The 21,759-nt window shown below is 36.9% G+C and overlaps 1 protein-coding gene across 1 annotated transcript in view; it reads right to left on the bottom strand.

The window, feature by feature from the left end:
• The window catches only part of LOC124175829 (juvenile hormone esterase-like), a 29,030-nt gene extending 19,353 nt beyond the window's left edge, over positions 1-9,677 (bottom strand). The window contains exons 1-2 of the mRNA XM_046556410.1: positions 9,407-9,677; positions 1,202-1,340 (exon numbers count right to left, since the gene is read on the bottom strand). Coding sequence (XP_046412366.1) covers positions 1,202-1,340; positions 9,407-9,675 — 408 coding nt within the window. The 5' untranslated portion in view covers positions 9,676-9,677. The remainder of the gene's footprint in view (positions 1-1,201; positions 1,341-9,406) is intronic.
• Positions 9,678-21,759: the final 12,082 nt, after the last annotated feature.

The raw sequence follows: 21,759 nt of genomic DNA, 5'->3' as shown, positions 1-21,759 counted from the left end.
TCGTTGTGATAATTCTTGTTTTTTCTCCAACCGTTGACGTCTTTCGCAAAATTCTGTTCAGCAGCTAAGTATTTTGAGTGCCACATTTAATCTAATTTCGAGTTAATTCTCACATTCACTTGTGTGTGTGTGTGTGTGTGTGTGATCGACCTTACATCATAACCTTCATCAAGCTGTACTCCAACACAATTAAATGATGCTTTGCATTCCAGAACGATAGTAACCCAACTCTTCAAGTCCGAAGCTTTGACTGTACCCTACCGCAGCTGTCAGCCAACCTTGCACTCTGTACTCGACTTATGAGTCCGCTCTAGCTTCATTGAATAGTTTACATAACAGTAACGAGCTTCAAACGCAGCCCGACAACCTTCATATTTTCTCCTTGATATTCAGAATAGCACACTCATCAATATTTTCTTAGATTTAAAAATCAATTTAGAGTTGAATAGATGTTTCATTGACAAAACAGTTCTCGGAACTGTAAATCATGCGACAAAGAATGTCACGTGGTTAATATTACACCGGAGTTGCAAGCGACCAACAGTTCTCAGTACCAATAATTAGGTAAATAATGTCACGCGGTTGATATCGCGATGATGGGATAAAAATGTGGGGTGTTTAATGTCACATCAGTAGCCGCCTAAGGGTAACGAGAACATTTCTGAGCTTGACAGATTGATCGCACGAAAAACGCTCCAGAGAGAAGGGTTTGCGTTTCCGCTATACTTCTACCATCGGTAGGGCATCACAGTGAGATTCATGGCCGAGCAGCGTAATTTTGAGCTTTGATCAATAAAAAATTTCAACAAATTGTTGGTAAATCAGCGTGATTTTCACCTTCGAAAGATAAATTTGTTGGTAAGGCAGCGCAATTTTAACTTCCGGGTCGGTACAGAAGGGGTCGATAACGATGACGTCATCACGGAGAAGGGTTTGAGTCTGGGTTAGATGTCGGTAGTAGGAATCCGAAGCCAGAACCGGCCTTGTATTACTACTAAGACCATTTTCATCGAAAGGTAGTTTTCGTTTACTGTGATGTATACACCTTGACTGTGAATAAATTTTAAATCGTAAATTGAAATCTCAATTATTTAAGTGTAGAATCAGATTTTCGTTTTGACCTTGCAACGAGGAAAATAAACTGCCTAAAACGAAATCACCCCATTGTGTCTGTATTGGATAACCCTGATTTGGATACAACCTGTGGCGTATAAATGTTGAGATACAGACAGTCTTCTCCTCCAACTATCCTTCCCTTGACCAGCTGTGTACATGGAGTAGGATTACTGCCAGCGTCCAAGGTCCCATTCCAAGATCTTGCTGGTAAAGGTGATTTGAACCTGATTGGTAGAAAGTATTTATTCGTTTAATGGTTCAAATTATTGTCCGTAGTTCAAAGTTAAGCTAGAAACTGTACTTATAACATTGATGTCAGAAAGACGTAAGTAATAACTTAGATATATCATGCGGTAAATTCAGAAATTTCGGTGACTGAGACATTGACGGCGGTACCGGGAATTGACCCCAACATCTATACTACGAATGCTTACAGCCGAAGACTTGAACCATTAGACCACCTAGCTACCCTATGCATCATACCATTTAATTGCTCCACTCACGTCAACTTTTGAACTTGATTCGCATGCTACATATCGTCTATTCATTTAGTTATTCATTCACCACCGTTACAAGTGCTTATCAACATTAACACACTTGTACCCACAGAAAATACCGCAGCACTTGTTCGTGGGCATTGATGAACGAAAAAGTATAAACGTCTACAGCAATTAAAAACTTCAAATCAGAACTAATAACATAATTACACATATGTTAGGTAAAAAATATAAAATCAGATATCTGAAGTACATAACAAATACAAAAAAAGTTGTATCTTTTTTCTTATAGTACGTTTAAAGTACATGCATTAGCAGAAATATTCGTTAGTTTTACGGGCAGTTTATTAGGAAATGTAATCGCATAAGAGTTAAAATTCTTTTTCACAATTCTTAAACGGTTAAACGATAGGATTAGATTAACATTTCTAGTTCTGCTACGCTGTTGTTAAACAAACTTATCATATCATCTTCATATACATTGTGACGTGGAATTTTAATGCTCGTTACGAACAGGTCTTCGATCCCTAGGCGGAACCCAAAATAAGGGAAATGGCCATAGGAATTGCAATTAAATCAGACAAAGAGCACCAGGACAAGCTAGCGAATAAGCCATGTTTCAGAGTTTTTACTTATTTTCACTTTTCGATTTTGCATTTTGCGGCACCAAGTGGAGTCACGTGTTGATAACTTAGTGACGATTTTAACCGTGAAGGAACACCCAGCGCGAAATATGGAGCACTGGCCCATCCATCAGCCAACTATTAAAGAATTTTGTAATCCGGGAGCCAAAAAGAACCGGGCAATCGCACGAATGTGCGATGAATTTTAGCTCCGCCCAACTCCTGCGAGCTAATATAATATGTATATTATCCCTAATTAATGCATTTTACGGATGTTATACGTATTTTATACGTGTTGGTGACCTCCGACTCCCCTTACCCCGTAAAATATTTAACGGCAGCGAAAGGCAGTTCACGCACAATAAGGTCAATCTCATCACATTCCCTTTTCTTTGTCATATGCCCTTCCTTATCCACCTTCTCACAAGAGATCAGCCTGAGGATGGGACCAGAGAGGGAGTATTTTTGTGTATTTTACAATTAATATAATTACATAGTAGATCTTAGAATCAATTTTCAATATTTCATTATTAAGTTCCCTTTTTCAGATTTTACATAACAATTCTTTAGTTTTGCTTAAATTGATCATCGCACTTGGAAACCATTTACTTCTCGGAGTCGGCCTATTTCTTTTATTTTTCTATTTAGTAGCACCAACAATTACTTCTTTTACTTTATTTATAAAAATATCCATGGCTCTTTCAGGATCTGTTTTATGCAGTATTTCAGAACAATTTGTATTCTTAACATCATTAACAAGTGTACAATAATCAATATTAGTATTTCCATTTAGTTATGTTTTAGTATTTATTGACGAGTTTATAGACAGAAAAAGCAGATAATAGTCTAGTCTACATTCATATATTTCAAAGACCGTACATCTTGTGCGTCAAATTTTAAATAAAAGTTATCTATACAACTTCCAGTATTAGGATTTTGTTCAGATGGTCTAACGATTTTGTCAAAAAATTGATGTAGCCAGCAGAAAGTGCGAAGGCAACTTAATACTTTTTCTAACAAAATTATAAACTTACTGCGTAACCAATATTTGTTAGATTAACATAACGATTATGCTTTTCAGCTGTAGCTGTAATAAAGAGCAAATATCGGTCAAAAATCAATGTCGAGGAAGAAATGACAGTAGCAGTATCAAGTCTTATCCCGCGATTTGAAAAAATATGTGGAGATCAGCAAGCTCACGTTACGCATTGACTAATTTGTCATTGAAAGATTTCATCTTTTGTACTTTCATATTTTTCTATCAATTACATTATTCTTTTGAAAGAGTTGTTTTAATTTTTTATGCCTTACTAGTGTCATTTCACACATATTTTGATAAGGCAGAGTGATAAAATTCGATACTTGTAAGTGCATTTTGAACTGAAAGAGTTTAGACTTAGGCATAACCCATACATAATCTAATTAAACTAAGTTATTGTAAAAGAGGACCCTTGTCACATTTGTTTCACTAGTGTTAATAATATTGTTTGAAATAGAAATGTAGTAATGTAGTAATGTAGGGACAAGTAATACTGAGTAATAAAATGTTTTTAAACTATTTGAAATAAAATATATTACCTTAGTATCTAATCACTACGTTTGAATACACGCGTCACCCCCTTAACTGTGACGAGTGACACCTAAACATTGAAACTATATCTATGTTACCGCTCCCCTTTCCTCCTCTTTTCGTTTTTGATGTCAGTAAACGTGAGTAGACTTATTCGCCAAGTAATAAAATCCTTTATTTTCGTTGCAATAACGAGTTCTTGTGCCAAATATAACCTAATACCTCGAACAAATATACTACTGTGTCGATATTTTTAAACACGTCTATTTTTACAGATCTTTATATAACGTGATTATAACCGGCGCTATCTATTGTAACGTGTGCGAGTCTTTCTAAGCCAACAGACTTGTGAAAACCTCACGTTATTGTCTTTGCCTTGAGATTAATAAAGACTAAAATAGATGAATTTAAAGGACTTCTTTTAAATGGTAGAAAAGAAGGATCGGATTCGTCGAACCAAAAACATCCTAAATAATTACATTGGTTGTCTGAGGCTCGGGTGTTGTCAGAGCCGCCTTTCTTCTCAAAACAGGGTTCAGAAATCATGTCTGAAGTGCCTAGCTCGTTTTATTACGATTTTTCTACAACCTCAGACCAGGGGGTGATCCGTGGCTGTCTGTCTGGTTCGAGATCCCCAGATATCGTTGTCGGACAGAGAATTATTAGTGCCGTGAAACTCCACAAGGTTTACTGTCACCATCTGCTTAACCTGATCAAAATTGAGCATTGAAATGACTCTACCGAACAAGGAAACAGATTGGCTTTATCACAAGTTCCAATGATAAAGAAAAATCGTAATTCGTATACAAACAAAATGTAAAATAAATGAAATACGAAAAAGAATATAATATGAAAGAAGCGTAGAATAAGGCTTTGTAGAATCTGTCAATTATGCTCCTGGCGTATTTTAAATTGCGCTTTGCAGTTCTAAAAGTAAGTTTTCAAATATTATAAGTATTAAGTGTTGTACTCAAGTAATCTAAGTTCTTTTTGCTCACAGAACTATTCTGAGTTATTTGAGAGTATTCTAAATTTTCAATGAGTAATAGATAGTTCAAATGTGCCTCTTGGCAACGAAATCTGCAAGTTCTACAAATACATGGCACACGACCAAAAAAAATTCGAATACAGGTGATGAGAGAGATTAATGACATTGTAGTCAGAACGGCTAGGTGGTCTAGTGGAGTAAGTCTCCGGCAAAACATCTCTGGATACCAGGTTCGATTCCTGGCTCCGTCGTTAATTTTTCAATTCACCTGAAATTTCCGGATTTGCACTCTCGATGATAAGTTCTACAAAAAGATTTTTGGACCAATACTACACTCTGGTCTTTCTACGTTTGTATCAGTGTTTATGCAATTACATTTTTTGTTATGTGTGCTGAAGTCTCCTAGCAGTATTGAGTTTTGATTATGACCGATAGAGTCAGCTATTTTGTTCAAAACGTTGTGTGTAAGAGTTACTCCTAGAGCTCTGTAGCAAGTAATAATATCGATTGATGGTGTGTCTAGAGCGTATGCCGAATAGTTTAATATTTTCTGTTTGAGATGATACTTGTTTCAAGTCGCTAAAATTTTGATTTTTTCGAATTATGTATAAAATACCTTCACCGCGAGCATATGTAGTCTATCTTTGAGCAATGTGTCAAAACCAGGTATGTTAAATTTATCTTCAGTTTTTAGCTAAGATTCTACACACACGAATAAATCAATATTTTCTAGTACAGAGCTCAGTTCACTTTTTTGTTGATTAATACTGCGCGTGTTTCAGTACATAATTCTAAGTGAGTTAGCGTTCGTAGTTATTTTCTTGTTAAAGTAGATGCTGTTTTTATTGGGTTTGCATTGTATCATCCATCGAGCTGTTGCTGAAATCTATATATTGTCGTTTGGATTCAAGAGTTTCCATATACGCATGATTCTCTTTTTCCGGTTACGGTCAGTAATATTGTAATATAAGTGGTTTGGCATTATGACTAGAGGGACCATTTTGTTTGTGTACTTTTGAGCTATTTTTAACATGTTATTTTCACCGTATGCATGTTAGCGATAAATTCTTTTAGTTTAGCAAAACTTACAAGATAAACAATGTTAGAAGGAATTTATAATGTTCACAGCGAGGAGCTTTTTTGTTTGAGGCAGAAGAGCCACTGCTGGATAGCACTCGTTTTTGTTGTATAGTTTAAGGTAAGGCAGGAAAGTCGTTATTTACTGTTTGTTCTTGACTTTTCGTTGTTTTTTCATCATTTTCGTTTATGTTCTGATTGTTTGTATTAACGCTTTCATTGATTGATGTTTGGTCTGTATTAATGACTTGATTGGCTTCTGCATTTTTGCAGTATTTCGCTAGGTGACCTTCTTCTTTGCATAAAAAACAAGTAAGTTTTTCAGCGGAGAAATATGCGCAATATTTGGTGTTGTCATGCAGAAATTTCAGGTTGTTTCAAATTTTTTTTACGTCCGTAGGTTACACATACATTTATCGTCTAAGGCTTACAATATGTGTGTATCCTGGTATATTCATCCCTGCTCTGATAGAGTTCATTTGTGGTACAGGAGCGATATTGAGTTTTTCAACTTCTGTTTCTATTATAGCGTGGGGTATTACAGGACACACGTGTGATGGAATGATTTTTTTAGCTTTGCATACAAGTGGACGTAATATTGATGTAACTTCACCAACTTTAGCTTGTGTATTTTCGTCAGTGTGTTTATCAGCGAGCGCTTTTACTCACAAACATTTAGTTTCGATGATGTCAAGATTATCGATGAAGACGACAATTGGCAAAATGTCTTATTAAAGTAATCATACACATTTCTAAGAACGATACAATTAACGAACGCACCGACATTCAACACATAAGCCACTTATATCCTAGCATCATTTAACTAATTGTAAGTCCATCTTTTTAAGATAAAATTATCAAATTTTCGTGCCTTTGAAACTCTAATAAAACTGGATCTATGATTAATTCAGACAACTTAAGACATCGATATACGGTAAGACAAGCATTTTGACTTCTTAACAAGCGATCACTTCCTCCTCTTGTACCGTGAAACCGACACCCAAGCGCTAAGGATAGTAAAATATTGCAAATCTTGTTCCTCATTCAGATTGTATTTTACAACTCATCATATATATTTCTCTCTCGAACTGAAATTAATCTCTCTTTCTCACAAAATTGTAATTTGTGCGTAAATTTAATTGACGTAACAGTGGTACACACGTGTTTAACCTACAAAAATGGTTAGTGCACTTAGCACTTGGCACTATCAAATTAAGTAGCTGCCTTATTGTTATATTTAAATAAATTGTTGTTTGAAGATGGTTGTACTGGGCCAACCCAAAACGTTGATCGCTATCAATCTAACAACATGTCATTCAATGACTTTCCCCGACGAAACTCTTCTAATTAAGGAATGCATCATAGTAACTTGTAATATAATTGATATGTCAGCAGAATTGAAAAAATATGATGGTTTATTTTACAAAAATGTGTCACGCATTTTTTCAAACATTCTTGGAACTCCTAATTTACCATCGAAAATTGTTAAAGGTTGTTAGTCAGTAAATAATACAAATTTGCAACCTTTCATGAAGATGTAAAATTTTTTTAAGACGGTTACGTCCGGCGTACCACAACTTTCTATTTTCCTGCTCGCTAACTCTCCCACAGTTTTTACATTATAATCACGATCTCCGTCCTGTTCTCTTATCTCTATGTAGCCTCACGCTACTCACTATCGCCCTTACTTATCTAATTCTATTCCCATCCTTCAGCATCCTCACACCTTTTCTGCACCCGTACGTTTCCTCTCTGGAGACACTCCTATTCTAACTCTCGACAACGTCACATCTAGACCTCTTATACATCTTTCGCACAGCACACCTCATTCCTATGGCTACCTGAACTTCTACGTAATAAACACATAATCGATATATCAATCACACCCAAGTTTATTCAACACTCATCCCAACTTCCGCTTGTCCTAGTACGTAAAAGCCAAGCCGAACCTGTTTATTCCTACCGCTCAGGAGTAAACCTCCTTCACGGACGTAACAATACCAAAAACTTTAGCCAAACCTTCTATTTTTATTTGTGCATAACCCTGTTCCGCTATTATCAATGATTTTGTTACAAACGCGGTTAGACGTTCTTCCCCGTTTGGCATAATATGTGAAATTACAGCTCCAACTCCATATCGCGGAGCAAGGCGTTTTCACAAGGAATGCGACATAAATAAAATTTTGAACGAAATTTTTGTTGGATTCACTAATATGAATATGGTAGTGCTCGCTATTATCTTAGTCTGTTCTCAAACTATCAGATTTCGCTGATGCATCTGCCACAAATTTTATTACTTGTATTTCGATTGCTTGAAAAACCTTTTACTAGATGTATGAAAGGTGGAAACTCTGGTCACGACTGAAAAATCAGCTGCGATTCACGTTCAGGTCTGGGGTAAGATGAACGTGTTTCAGGTGAAAATAAAGTAGCACTTTATGGGCACCAATAAGTGACGTATAGGTGTGAAAAACGTTCAAGCGAGTAAGGTACAGATGAAACTGTTTGATGTAGTCCACGAGCAGATACTGCCGAGACCATCGGAATTTATCGTACGAACGAAAAAACGTAAAAGTAAAAAACGCATTTGATCAAGATTTTACGAAAATCGTGTCAATCCACTTCTTAAACATCCAAAACTACTCATTTCAATTTATTTTCCTCCATTTACTGTTCACACCGCATGCTCTGTATTACAAAAATATTAGCACAATATTTGTTCTCTACAAAGGCAGCTGCAGCGTTGTAAAAATATATTATTGCTAGAATATTTGCTTCTATTCTAATGGTCAAAATATTACGAAGTTGCATCATATTTGTAGTTTAAAAAGTCAGAAATACGGTATTTTAGAAATGTTTCGTTAAATCATTGCAGAAATATCGTAAGTACACGTAAAAAAACAGAGACACAAACATTGCCGCGGGGTGATTACTACCTTGAATATACATTGCGCATTATGGTATGAAACATCTCAAAAATTCCAAAGTTAAGTTTCCTCAATACTGCGCAATATGTTTGCAAGATTTCGAGTTTCGCAAACACACATTGCTATGAGTCTTTTGCAATATTAGAACTAAATTATACGCGATTACTGTTCATGAATTATTTAAATTGGGATTCACTTAGTCTGTTACATGATTGCATCTTGGGAATAACTGATTAGTAGAATTCATGATATTATCAGCAAAATCAACGAACTTTGTTATCCACCTCAAATACTGTGGCACAAATTGATATATATTAAGGTAAGTGTGCCAGTTATTGATACGTTTAGACCGAATTATTGAACCTTTTATTTAGCAAAATTTTTAATTGTCATTACAAATTGTGAATTTCTTGATGACTAGAACCAATTACCAGAGGGTTAGAGACTATAAATTTTTTTTGTCAAGTTTAAAACTAAGGTTCAAACAGACACAACCAAGAAAGGTCAATAATTGGGACAAGATCAATTACTGGGACACTCACCTCAAACTGATGGGCGAGAATTATCGTTAAATCAGTAATCTGAAATCCTAAACCTGATTCACAAACCTGAGATCTCCAACGGGGGGCTGAGCAAATGGAATTCCTTTGAAGCCAAAAAAACTTCTTCCGCGGCGTGTGACCATATTTATACCTCGGAGTGTTCCTTGAGGAATCGTCGTTTCTGGACGCGGCAGATCTTCCTGACTAATAATCGGCACATTTCCCGGCTGAGGTACGTTACAATGGGTAAGACAAATGTTCAATAAAAGCACCTCCAACAAATAGTTCGTTGCGTTATATTGGCACGTGAACGCTGCGGCAATTTCTGCAGACATGACTGACTATGGCTTGCAGCACAAGTGATACTTCACGGAGGTTTACAAAATTGCTAAATGGTGATATGCTATCCGTTATTTATATTATATAGGTAGACTCATTGCGTCACGAGAGGTGTACGAGTTACTGTTCATAAAAAGTTTAAAAATTTCGCTCCATCTAGTAGCGAACGATAAATTGAATCGCCTGTGACGTAATAAAAATCGTAGTGAAACACACGGACTGGTACAAACAACGTTAAGCGTCCGTTAAACATACTTTGATCCACTGTTTAGTTCCATTTATTCAATTTTCGTACTCCGTCTTTCCCCTCTGTTTTTCGTAGTTCTTTCTCTTACCTTCCTTCTTTCCTTATCTAATTTTATTAATATTATATACTCTGTTCACTCTGGTCTAACGTCAGTCCGAGGGGTATGAATTTATTCATTATTTCGTTTTCGTATGTCGTCCCTTCGTCAAATTCTATGTATAGATTAGCTCCCTGCAAGCTGTTCTTCTCACCTCGTCAATCGATAATAGATTTAATAGTAGTTGGTGGTAGTTGTAGTAGTTTGTAATAGTAGTAGTGTAGTGACATTAGCAATAGCAGTAAAAGTAATAATAATATTTTTAATGACAAAAACGATAACAACAACAACAACATCAGTGATACTAATAATAATAATAATAATAATAATAAATCAGATTAGGGGGCGTCCATTAATTACGTGAGGTGTTCAGGGGGGGAGGGGATCGAACCGAATCTTACTACATCTCACTTGGGGGAGAGGGGGGGTCTTGGGAAATATCACGAAATTTTTTCTAGCAGAAAACGGTGTGAAACTGCGTTATAATTAAGTGAAACTAAAGCTAGATGAAAGTAAACAACGTGTCTTGAATAAAATATGGCAAAACCTGACACAATTCAGCCGACGTTTTTATTAATTTAAAATGAGTTTTCAAGATTATTATAATGCTCACGTCAAAAGACACGTCTTGAAGACGAAAAAGCGCTGTCAGGAACAGCAGGTAAAGTTAGGTTAGGTTAGGTTAAGTTAGGTAAAGTTATGGAACACAGCAAAACATAATTTTCCAAAGAAAGAAGATTTGGTTCAGCACGTTCAACATAAGATCAACGAGCTTCTGAGAGAAGCGGCGGAGAGAAAGGCTCGAAATACTTTAGCGTTCCTTTATAAGGTAGGTTGAATCCTTTTTTTCTTTCTTTCATTTCTGTTTCGCTATAGTTCAGTATCTTAAAATTTTCTGTTATTTTAAAAATCGTACACTAACTTAATCTGAATTATAAATACATTTAAATAAGCTTCTGTGTGCAAGCGACAACGGCTTAGAGTGGCTAAATCAGAGCGAAGTTGAAGGAGCAGATGATTTCATTGAAAATCACTTGGATATGTTGGTTCCAATAGTCACTCTTGAGACCGTGCACGAATCTCCATGGACTGAAGTAGAATAAATATTTTATTAATTTTCGTTTAATTATTTATTATCTAATTTTATCACTGTGATTTAAGATTACAGCAATATTCTCATGAAATACTAGTCTTAAATAAAAATAATTAAGCAAGCTGTGTTTTTTTTTTTTAATAAATTCAACGCTTTTATACCCGAAATAGAAATTTTGGAAAATCTCACGTGAGATTGGGGCAGGGGGGAGGGGGTCGAGAAAAATCTTACAATATCTCACCAACGGGGGAGGGGGGGTCAAAAAATTCTCTAAACTACCTCACGTAATTAATGGACGCCCCCTTACGTATACCACTTTGAAAGAATTATTATATTCTATACACAATTATTATTATTATTACAGCATGCGAATGAAGAATACCAATTATTCAAAGCGATGGAAAATTCGAATGAAAACGTATACATGGCGATTGGTCATTTTGAAACTTGATAAATCACTAAAAAATAATGTCTCACTCTCTCGTTCTCTTGATAACAAATGAAAAAGAAATAAGTTTGGAACGTTGCAAATGATTATAGAAGAAACAAAAAAAGATAGATGAAACTTACTTTCAGGTTAAACAGGAAAATAATTACGAAGATAGTACTGGAAACCAAAAGAAAATATCTATAAAAAGTATAATTCAAATAGATTGGTCGATTGTTAAATTTTTCCCTTAATCCGTTTATTTTCTCTTTCTTTCTTTCTTTCTTGCTCCTCTGGGCGCAGCACGACACTGAGAGGAAAGCGCGGAGCGTTAATTCTTCGTCCTCTGTACGTTATGTACACTGGTTTTCCTTTACTATTCCTTATCCTTCTTGTTCTTCAATCTCTTTAATTCGCTTTAGTGGACCGGCACTAATCACGGCACGTCGAATGACAGATAAAACCGTTATAGTCGACGAGCTGCGTTTAGTTTTAATATTATAGTTATAACAACGAGTTGCAGTAAAATACCGCGGCTAAAAAGCTTAACTTAAATAGTCTTATGATAAGTTTCACTCCGTCTTTTTCAAATTACAAATTAACAAATAAAAGAAGAAAGTTATCTATAAGTGTTCATTCTCAAATACGTAAAACTAAATGTTAAATGTATTGACCCTTTTGAAGTGATCTAAATTCATTATATGATTTTACAAAAGTTTCGGTAAAACGTAAACATTAACTTTCGGTGAAAACTTTATTGGGCCGAAGAATATTATTCAATCACTGCATCATCGCAGATTTTATTTGAACATCGCCAATTTTAACTGACACGAAAATATTTTTTGTAACACATCAACGTAAATATAACTCGAAGTAATATATTGCGTATCAAGGGCGTAAGGCAAGCTTTTTGAACCGAGTGTGAAGATTGCAGTACCAGTCGAAGGCAAGCTAGCACGAAGCAACCACACGAGGTTACCAACTAAATCCGCTTAGCCCTTGGTGCCCAATATACTATTTTGTAACGCATGTACCTATGGATTATTTTCACAATTTAAAACTCGTTTTAAGTAAATAAACATATTTTATCTCCATTATTGATAGTTTTTTTTTTAATATTGAGAAATATTTTTGCAGGCGTTTTCTGTTTTTTTTTCTGCCCGCCGGCTTGAAGACTCTAGTCCCTCTTAATGGGTCAAAGAAAAAAGCGAAAATCATGCATGCGCTACAGAAAAATCTTATTTGAGCATTCAACCAAAAAAAAACAACAGCCTTATCTATATGGGGAGATCATCCGAACTCGACAACGTACAACCCTTACCTTCTTGGCTTCTTTGCCAACTTTTTTTTACATTTCTTGAGACAAAGTAGATAATAAGTATTTTTAGATTTTATCTCATACAAATTTGTAGTTATCAAATGTCTCATATTTAAAATTATCTCTATGAAGAATATTTTCAATGGACTACAACTACTGAACGCTAAATTTTCAAAATTGAATACTTTTTACGTAGAAAATTGAGTGAGATAAATATCTAAAAAATATATAGTGTCTACTTCGTTCTAAGGAATGTAATAAACCAACAGTTTAAGAATCCGAACGGTGCGAAGGTCGGCCGTTTGTTGACTTGACATGGAAAGCCCGACGTGAAATATTCATTTCCCGCTAACAATTATCGCTATCTGTGCTTCGAAAATAACAGAGTAAGCTGAAGGCAAACACAGAGCTGAATTAGAGGTACAGCTACATGATAACGAAAATTATGATTTGAAAGAATGTTTAATGAACAAGAATGGTAATTATGCTCACAAAAAGTGTTCACTTATAATATTACGCTGCATTTGCGGATAGAATTTGCGAAGAATATGGCGGTACATCTTGTATTTCTTTTAAAAACAACTGAGTCTACCCCACATCTACTACACATTGCTATGCAACCTTTGTCGGTTCCCTGTGTTGAATGAATTCCATCGATTGAAGGCGCATTAATGAAAAAGGCGATAAAAGACCTTGATATGAGCATAACCTGCCACGTTGATAACATCGTTTTAAAACTTCATACTGGCTGTGAAGATGGAATATCTAACTGTATGACCTAAAAAAGAATAAAACAACATAATATTTATCTTTCATTTTAATGATTCTTAAGAGCGATCTTACACGCCTACATAATGATGTAATTGATAATAATTGATATTAAGTGTAAAATCTGTTATGACTCATGAAGCGAAACATGAAAACTTACATCTTGCCCTTAACCTGCAGGAAAAATGTAAAGCTTATACGGGCAACATGGAATGTACAGGATAACCCTACATTTTACGATTAGTACGTACGAGACAACCATCTTCTATATCAGTACACAGCTCACCTGCCTAACCATAATACAATGAAAACTGTACCCAGTCTGTAAGTGGTTCCAAATATTGTTCGCCATAAAATAGATGAAACACATCATCTAGTGAGAGCTGCTCCGAATGTTGCAACATTTGATCATCTTATTCCATCTTATCCATCGCCTTCTGCATCATTTCTTCATTTCAAGATCGACTATTACTATTCCATCTTGCCCTGAAATGCAATTTTCCCTCTTGCCCATTGCCAATAATAATATGTTTGTAAATTATTCGTGACCAGGTAGTTGTGTAGAATGATAAATTTGTCGAATGAAGGTCAAACAATTTAATTTTTACGACATGTGAAATCGACGTTTCGGCCGGGCCCCACCGACCAACTTCAGGCTACAAAGATACAGGAATGTTTCGCTAAACATTCGTTTCTTTATCTGTAGATAGTGTATTGATTATCAACAAAATTGTTTAGTAAATTCTAAATATAAGTACATTTGTCATTACGAAGAATTTACTGTCAATTTATTGAGGACAGCATGTTCTTGAAGGTTAGGTTGCATAAAACTATGATAGTTTACATTGAAGAAAAGAGGCAATACGGATTACTTTATTACCCAAAGGTTATATAGAACACGGTCGATAATATCGATAGAAGCACCGACGAGAAAAATCTAGAGTAGAATCGGAAAGAAAGGAGGTACAAAAACGTGCTAGAACACAGAGAAAGTATGTATAATATAGGAGAGCAGGGGAATAGTCTTTTCACTTCTCTTAAAACCAAAACACCTGTTCGAAATCAAATTAACACTGTTCATAAAATCGATTGTTTAGAATGTAATAAAACCTACATTGGAAACGAATTTCCAAACATAAATCGAATATTGAATGCCATGACCATAACACTATGCTTTAGCAGCTCATTCTCAACAATAAGGACATTATTTTGATTTGGACAATGGGAAGGTTATAAGATTTGAACCAAATTGGTATAAACGCAATATCAAAGAGATGATATGTATTAGGAAAAATACTAATACTGTTAATAGACGTACAGATATACAAAATCTAAGTCATCTATATTTCGATGTACTGTAGTTTACAAAAAAATAAAATTTTCACGTCTAATGACATCGGTTGGTCTATTGTGTTGACTCTCGTATTGAATTATCGATATTGGTAATAAATTGCCATCAATCTCTTGTTACTTCCTTTCATCTTGGCGTCTAATTAACATCTAAGCAGAAAAGGTTGTCACTTATTTGTAAGTAATCTTGTAACATAGCTCTCCTATAACTTAAATTCCATTTCTAAACCCTTTATTTGCCTTTCGACATGTCTGTATATATTATTTGATAATATTCATTAAAGTCATAAACTATTATAGTTTTATGCAACCTAACCTTCAAGAACATGCTGTCCTCAATAAATTGACAGTATATCGTTCGTAGTAACATATATACTTATATTTAGAATTTACTAAATAACTTTGTTAATAATCAATACACTGTCTAAAGATAAAGAAACGAATGTTTATCAAAACATTCCTGTATCTTTCTAGCCTGAAGATGGTTGGCGGGGCCCGGCCGAAACGTCCATTTTACATGTTGTAAAAAATTAAAATGTTTGACCTTCATTCGACAAATTATTTATTCTTCAATAATAATGTGAACCCTTCAAAAATAATTTCAACTTGTTTATTTCAACATCAATTCATACAATATATCTGTAGGGGGTACTTGCTGTAAATAAATAAAAATAAAAAATAAAAATAAAATAAATAATAACATTACTTACCTTGTAAACGTCGGTACCGTACAACGCAATGCGGGTGGGGGACAGTAAGGGAGGTGAGGGAAAGCGCGTTTTATCTGACAAGGGTGGGGATAAATTTCAAGGGTTTGCGTCTAGTTGTGCTTTGCCGGTAAGGTAGGGATCTGTATTCTGAAATCTCCATGCTATACTACTGCTAACAATCCTGATCAAGCACAAAATTTCATAAGTTTATTATCAAGAACCTCTGTAAAGTTTTCAAAATCAAGCAATTACGAAAGACAGCTTACCGACTACAATCAGACGGCTCACTCAAACGGAGCCACGTGGTACTCATCGAACATGCAAAACATGAAGACTCAGACTTCACAACACACCAACCAGTATTCGGCATGAAGGCTAGACTCCCTACAGACGTTTTACCAAGTTCTACCTACATTCGCACTTACAATTCCCTTGTACTTGATTTAATCAATAACTTCTCAGCAATCCGCAAACACCCTGCAATCAAACTTACAGCAGCAGAACATAAAATCTAAGACGTGCTATGACAAGAATTCCCGCCCTCGCGTATTCGTCCCCGGTCAATAAGTTTACCTACTCAGTAAGACCAAAACGGAATTCGGAGACAATCACAAAGGGCCGTACGAGATAAAACTTATCATAAACGATATCAATACCGAAATATATCTTTCGAATAACAAGATAAAAGTAGTCCACGTAAATAAACTTAAGGCAGCACACTGAAGTTAGTATATATAAAGCCCGACTCTCGTTTTCTGAAAATCCCCCCCGCACATCCTACATCCAAAATATTATGTCATGTAAACAAACTTTATCTTCATAACATACTCTTATAGGTCCTTCATAACTGTTCACGGCACTGATAACTCAGTACCATATTCCATGAAGCGAATCGAGCTTAATCCGGGTATCTACTTCGAACAACTAAGAAACCTTCGGACCTTTAACTAGCAATGGAAAATGATCAACTTTATCGACCTTGGTAACATGTTCTAGAAACCCAAACGCATCTCCGAATATTTAGACATAATTCGTAATAAACGTACTAAAGCACAGAATCATTATAATACAGGCGACCGTACAAACATGTTGACCAAGAGAAATTCGTCCAGGAAATATCAGACTTAGGAAACGAATTGATGGGCCACCACATCAGCAGTTAATCTCATGCGAAATTCGTTAAACTCGTAACGCATCACAACAAACTCGGTGCCGTAAACTTCATAGGTCCGATCGCAAAATCACTTTTCGGGACGCTAGACGCACACGACGGACAATACCTAAACGATCTAATTGAGAACTTGTGTAATGACACAAAACACTTAGCGACAATACTTAACGAACAAACACACGTTATACAGTCAACTCTCGGAATCTATCAAAATAAACTCGATGACATTATACAGCATGGTCGTGACCAAGACGACGTACTCATGAGACTTAGGAACCAGGCAATTATATCTAAGGCCCATATATCAAATAACATATTCCCAATAACTGTCATTAACCGTCTAGTCGAGCTAGACGTATACATGAACGAGTTCGAAATTGATTTAAATAACGTGTTTGACGCCGTCTTGTTCGCACAAAATGGTATGGTTCACCCAAAGATCCTGTCCCCAGCACAGATCATATCCAGTCTGCAACACATTCGAAATTTGAAACCGCAACACGAATTTCCGACATCGATGAACTGAGTAGAATATCGACCGTGGACATTACTTATATCAAACCACGACTGATTTACGTCATAACTATCTCGTTATTAAATAACGACGCTTTTAACCTTTACCACCTACTTCCATTACCTGCAAAACTAAAATACGACTCAACAAATAACAAATTCGTATTCATACAGCCCGCAAGTGACTATTTAGCGATAGCCCTAAGCCGCACATCGTACTTCGAATTATCGTAACTCATTTTCTCAAAGTGCACCCTAACTCAAAACATCCACATACGCAGACTAAACAAACCGCTGCTCCATATTGGAATCCATAAGATTTGCGAAGTAAACCTATTCTTGAACCCTCAGCAATTATAAGCACCCACAAACTGCGACATGAGACTGACATCCTTCACTGGTACGTACTGGACTGCATTGACTAACTTGGATTCATAGATTTATTCAGCTTCCAAAACAGAAACGCTACATATCCTATGTCCCAACGACTTCACATACTGCGTCTCGATTTCAGGCGCCGGCAGACAATTTACAAAAATCTCAACTCAAACTCTTCGACCAATCTATCAATGGTATCTATTTCTCCATTAAGGAAGCCCTCGTTCGTTAACGCCCATGAATTAGCCGCCACTGGTATAGCTTTACGCGAGCAGGGGCGGTTTAGGAAAATTGGCGCCCTAGGCCTGATGAAATTAGCGGCCCCCCCCCCCCCCTCCCCCCATGAAATAGTCAAAAAATCATTTGACAAAATTAATAATTATTATACTTCAAAAATAATGTAACAAAAATATATACTATAATGTCAAACATGTATGTAGGAGAGATGCATATATATATATATATATATATTTATTGTAACGGTTACGTTTTATCTTGGGGCCGGAGCCTATGAGATAAGCCTGTTATTGTGTGTTCTTTATCAAATTCTGATGAAACAATAGTTTTATATGGAACCCCCTCCGATGGCTAAAAGCTGAATCAGCTTATCAGACCCAAAAACCCTGGTTAGTCGAACTGTACGGACTTAGGTATCACCAAAGCCGCTTGGATGTGTGAACAGGCACCTCCGCCCGTTGCTCCCTTCAGTAAGAGAAGGGCTTGCGAGCCGTTGCTTCACGGCTGGAGACAAGTGAGAGAGGCGTATGTCACCTAGTCGGAGATACGGGTTTCCCAGTACTTCCTTCTAATCGCGAACTCGGAATAAACAGAGTCGCCTTCCTATATTTTGTTATGAGTTATTGACCCAAAACACCGCCAACCTTCCAGACCAGGGACTACCTTGGCTGGCTGTTCGTTTATTCCCCTCCCCTTTTCAAGGTAAAGTTATATGCTCGGAAATATGTTGACTACGAGACAGACGAGTGTATGTTTATATAGAATACATGTTTTAATAGCGATAAATTCAACTACAATGATCTTTGTCAGTTATGATATGATATGATTTTACAAAATTTAACCGTAGACAAACAAAGAATAAAAACAAAATGAAAGAAATAATAAAACTATCAGAATTCGTCGGTTCAGCTCCTAAATTTCCCTACAGCTCAAACGTGAAATACGCAGCTCTATTCAATATTTCCTCTAGAGATCCTGGGCTATCGTGGACTCTAATTTCTGTACTCTTTTCAAATTTCGGACTAAGCTCTTTGCTTGAATTTCCTCTCCAAATGTCGTGAAGCTAATTTCGATAAGGCTCTCTAGACGAGAAACGCTTCGTACGATAATGACGCAGCTCGGCGCTTTGCCGGACAACTGGTAACCGCTTTTCGTGGTCCTCCAGTTTTATACTCTCTCAGAGCTGTTGTTGGATTATCCTGTCGACGTCATTTCCTTGTGCATCTATTTAGATAGCATGATTTTTGTCGATCCGATGGAGTTAGATTGACGTTGCTGAATTTGGCCAAAATGAATTTGCGTAATTGAAAAGTGTACGGCGTCCACTCAGAGTTATATGAAAATTTCAGTCTGCTCCGGTTCCTCGTTCCATAGGCATAACAATATTCAACTCTGTAATATCTGAGAACACGCGGTGAGCGATAGTAAGTAACATCGTTCTTGTCGCCTCTACGTACCGACCGCTTACCGAATTGAGTTACGCGTACAAGGGAGGACGCAGAGGGCGCCGCTTGACCAAACATTTATCCCGTCCATTTTCGATTACGAAAAGTCCCATACGGCTATCAGTCTTTATTTATCTTCAGTCAACGGCTTTGGGGAGCTACTTGAATAAATCGCCGCGACTGCGCAAAACGGTAAAAAACACCTATTCTGCATACATATTATCGTTTTCAATCTCTCTTTCTTGGCGCCGCTCCCACTTATTGAGCAGATGCTGAACTAGCAATATAGGAATATTACATACCGGAACAATCTCTTGAAACTTGATAATTAACCGAGCATTCGCGAGTTTTATCGGCTGTTCGTGCAGGCTGGCCATCCCGAGTTTCAGCTGTCAAACTGTTTCTGGCAGCGCTGTAATTGATACGAATTTTCCAGGTTAGATTCCCAAATAATTGAGGTAGTGACTCGGAAACACGGTCTTACATACAGGTCTTGAAACTCATAGAAATTTGCGAGGTGGGGGAAATACACTTACGCTGCATTTTTTTGTTTTTCGACACTGCCGCTAGTTCGCACTGTCATAAGGTAATGTTCGCAAACATAACCTCTAAATTCTATCAAATATGCTTTAACCACGGTCTTACATACAGGCATGGAGACTAGAGTAAGAGAGTAGACCACGGTCTTACATACAGGTCTTGCGACTCTGAGTTTCGCCGTGGGCCTCTTAACGTGTCAAGCCGCTAGCGTCGCTGCGATCGAGGGATGCCCGGTGCGACAAGGATGACGATAGTCGCGCTCGCGCGTCACATGGGCGTGGAATCAGTCGTCAAAGGCTTATTCAAACATTGTAGGTTATGTTGATGCATCCCTCGATCGCAGCTCCATCTGGATTTTTCTTCAACAGAGGAGCCACTCTCTACCATTGGAATTCTATTGAGTCGCAAGACCTGTATGTAAGACCGTGGAGTGGACACAGCGTGCGTTGACTGAAGACTATATAGTCTCCATGCATACAGAGGCCGGATTCTGAACATCAAGTAAGTTTGAGTTAGTGAGTTCTACGGTTTTCCGCTCTCCATACTATTAATATAGTCGATGGTTAATGAACATCACGGTCGGTACAGAGCCTATCGATGTTAAATATTATTACGAAGTGGCACATGCTGTTGATAGAGCCCGATAGCTAAGAAAGGAGAGAAAAATAGATGTTAGTTCTGACGTTTGTTGGTAATAACCATATATAACCTCTCATTCCTTTTCAAAAGGTGGGGTGTTGAGTATGCTGTATTCTTCTTATTTTAGAGTTACTTTTCGAATAAGTAGTCTGTTATATATTGTGTGCTCAACGCGAGGTTACATCAAAAACCGGCACCACAGGCAAAAAAATAATAGAAAAAACACGGGGTGCTAGTGGGTGGGCAATTACCACGAGCAGATAGAGAACGATTTATTAGCCGCTAGATGGCACAGACCGCAAGTTTCTGAACCATCCACTATTCAGGAAAGAAAAGATTGACATCACACTCCAAATTTCCGTTTCCACAAAGACGAACGCGAACTCACTTGATGTTCAGAATCCGGCCCCAGGTCTGGAAACTCCCGTCGTGTGGGTAGTTCGCTTATGAATGCCAGACGTGTAGTTCATGTATTGTCCACTGTGATCGCTGCGATCTAAACTCCGGCGCGATGACGATGGGTGGGGGAAGGGAGACAGAGGCAGCGTTAGCTTTTCAATCTCTGTCACCTCTATGTATATTTCTCGTTCTTGATATTATTGTAGACTATTATAACACGCAGTAAAACGCAAATGCTTATTTTACGAAACCTCTGACCGTTCCAACTTTATGACACCTGGAATTGCGTGTTCCCATTTCTCGCGCAAAACATTGTCATTAGGCACCCGGAAGAACGACACCTTTGCATTATCGGATTTGCAGCCGGTATTGCAATGAGCAACCGCATACCGTCTTGGCATTTTTGCCAATTTTTCAAAAATTTATTCTTTCTTTTTTTTTTAATTATATTTTTAAGCACAACCAAAGCAAGATACAACGTATGAGAGCACAACAGAGCACAATATATGACACGGGGATTTTGAGGTTAGCTTTGAGAATACGCAGTAGGCAGATAGATCGCAGAGACGAGTAGTGACGGGACTACGAACTACTCCAGTGCTTCCATAAGTGTCCTACCCCCACCACTTGATTATGTGACGAGTGTCCAGACCTGTATGTAAGACCGTGGCTTTAACCTTCTGGGTTGTTTCATCAAAATCTTATTCAGACTCATTTGAACCGATAATATGGTTAAACAGAGATGATA

Source organism: Neodiprion fabricii, chromosome 2, assembly GCF_021155785.1.
Source record: "Neodiprion fabricii isolate iyNeoFabr1 chromosome 2, iyNeoFabr1.1, whole genome shotgun sequence".
NCBI lineage: Eukaryota > Metazoa > Arthropoda > Insecta > Hymenoptera > Diprionidae > Neodiprion > Neodiprion fabricii.
This window is presented reverse-complemented; position numbering and strand designations above follow the sequence as displayed.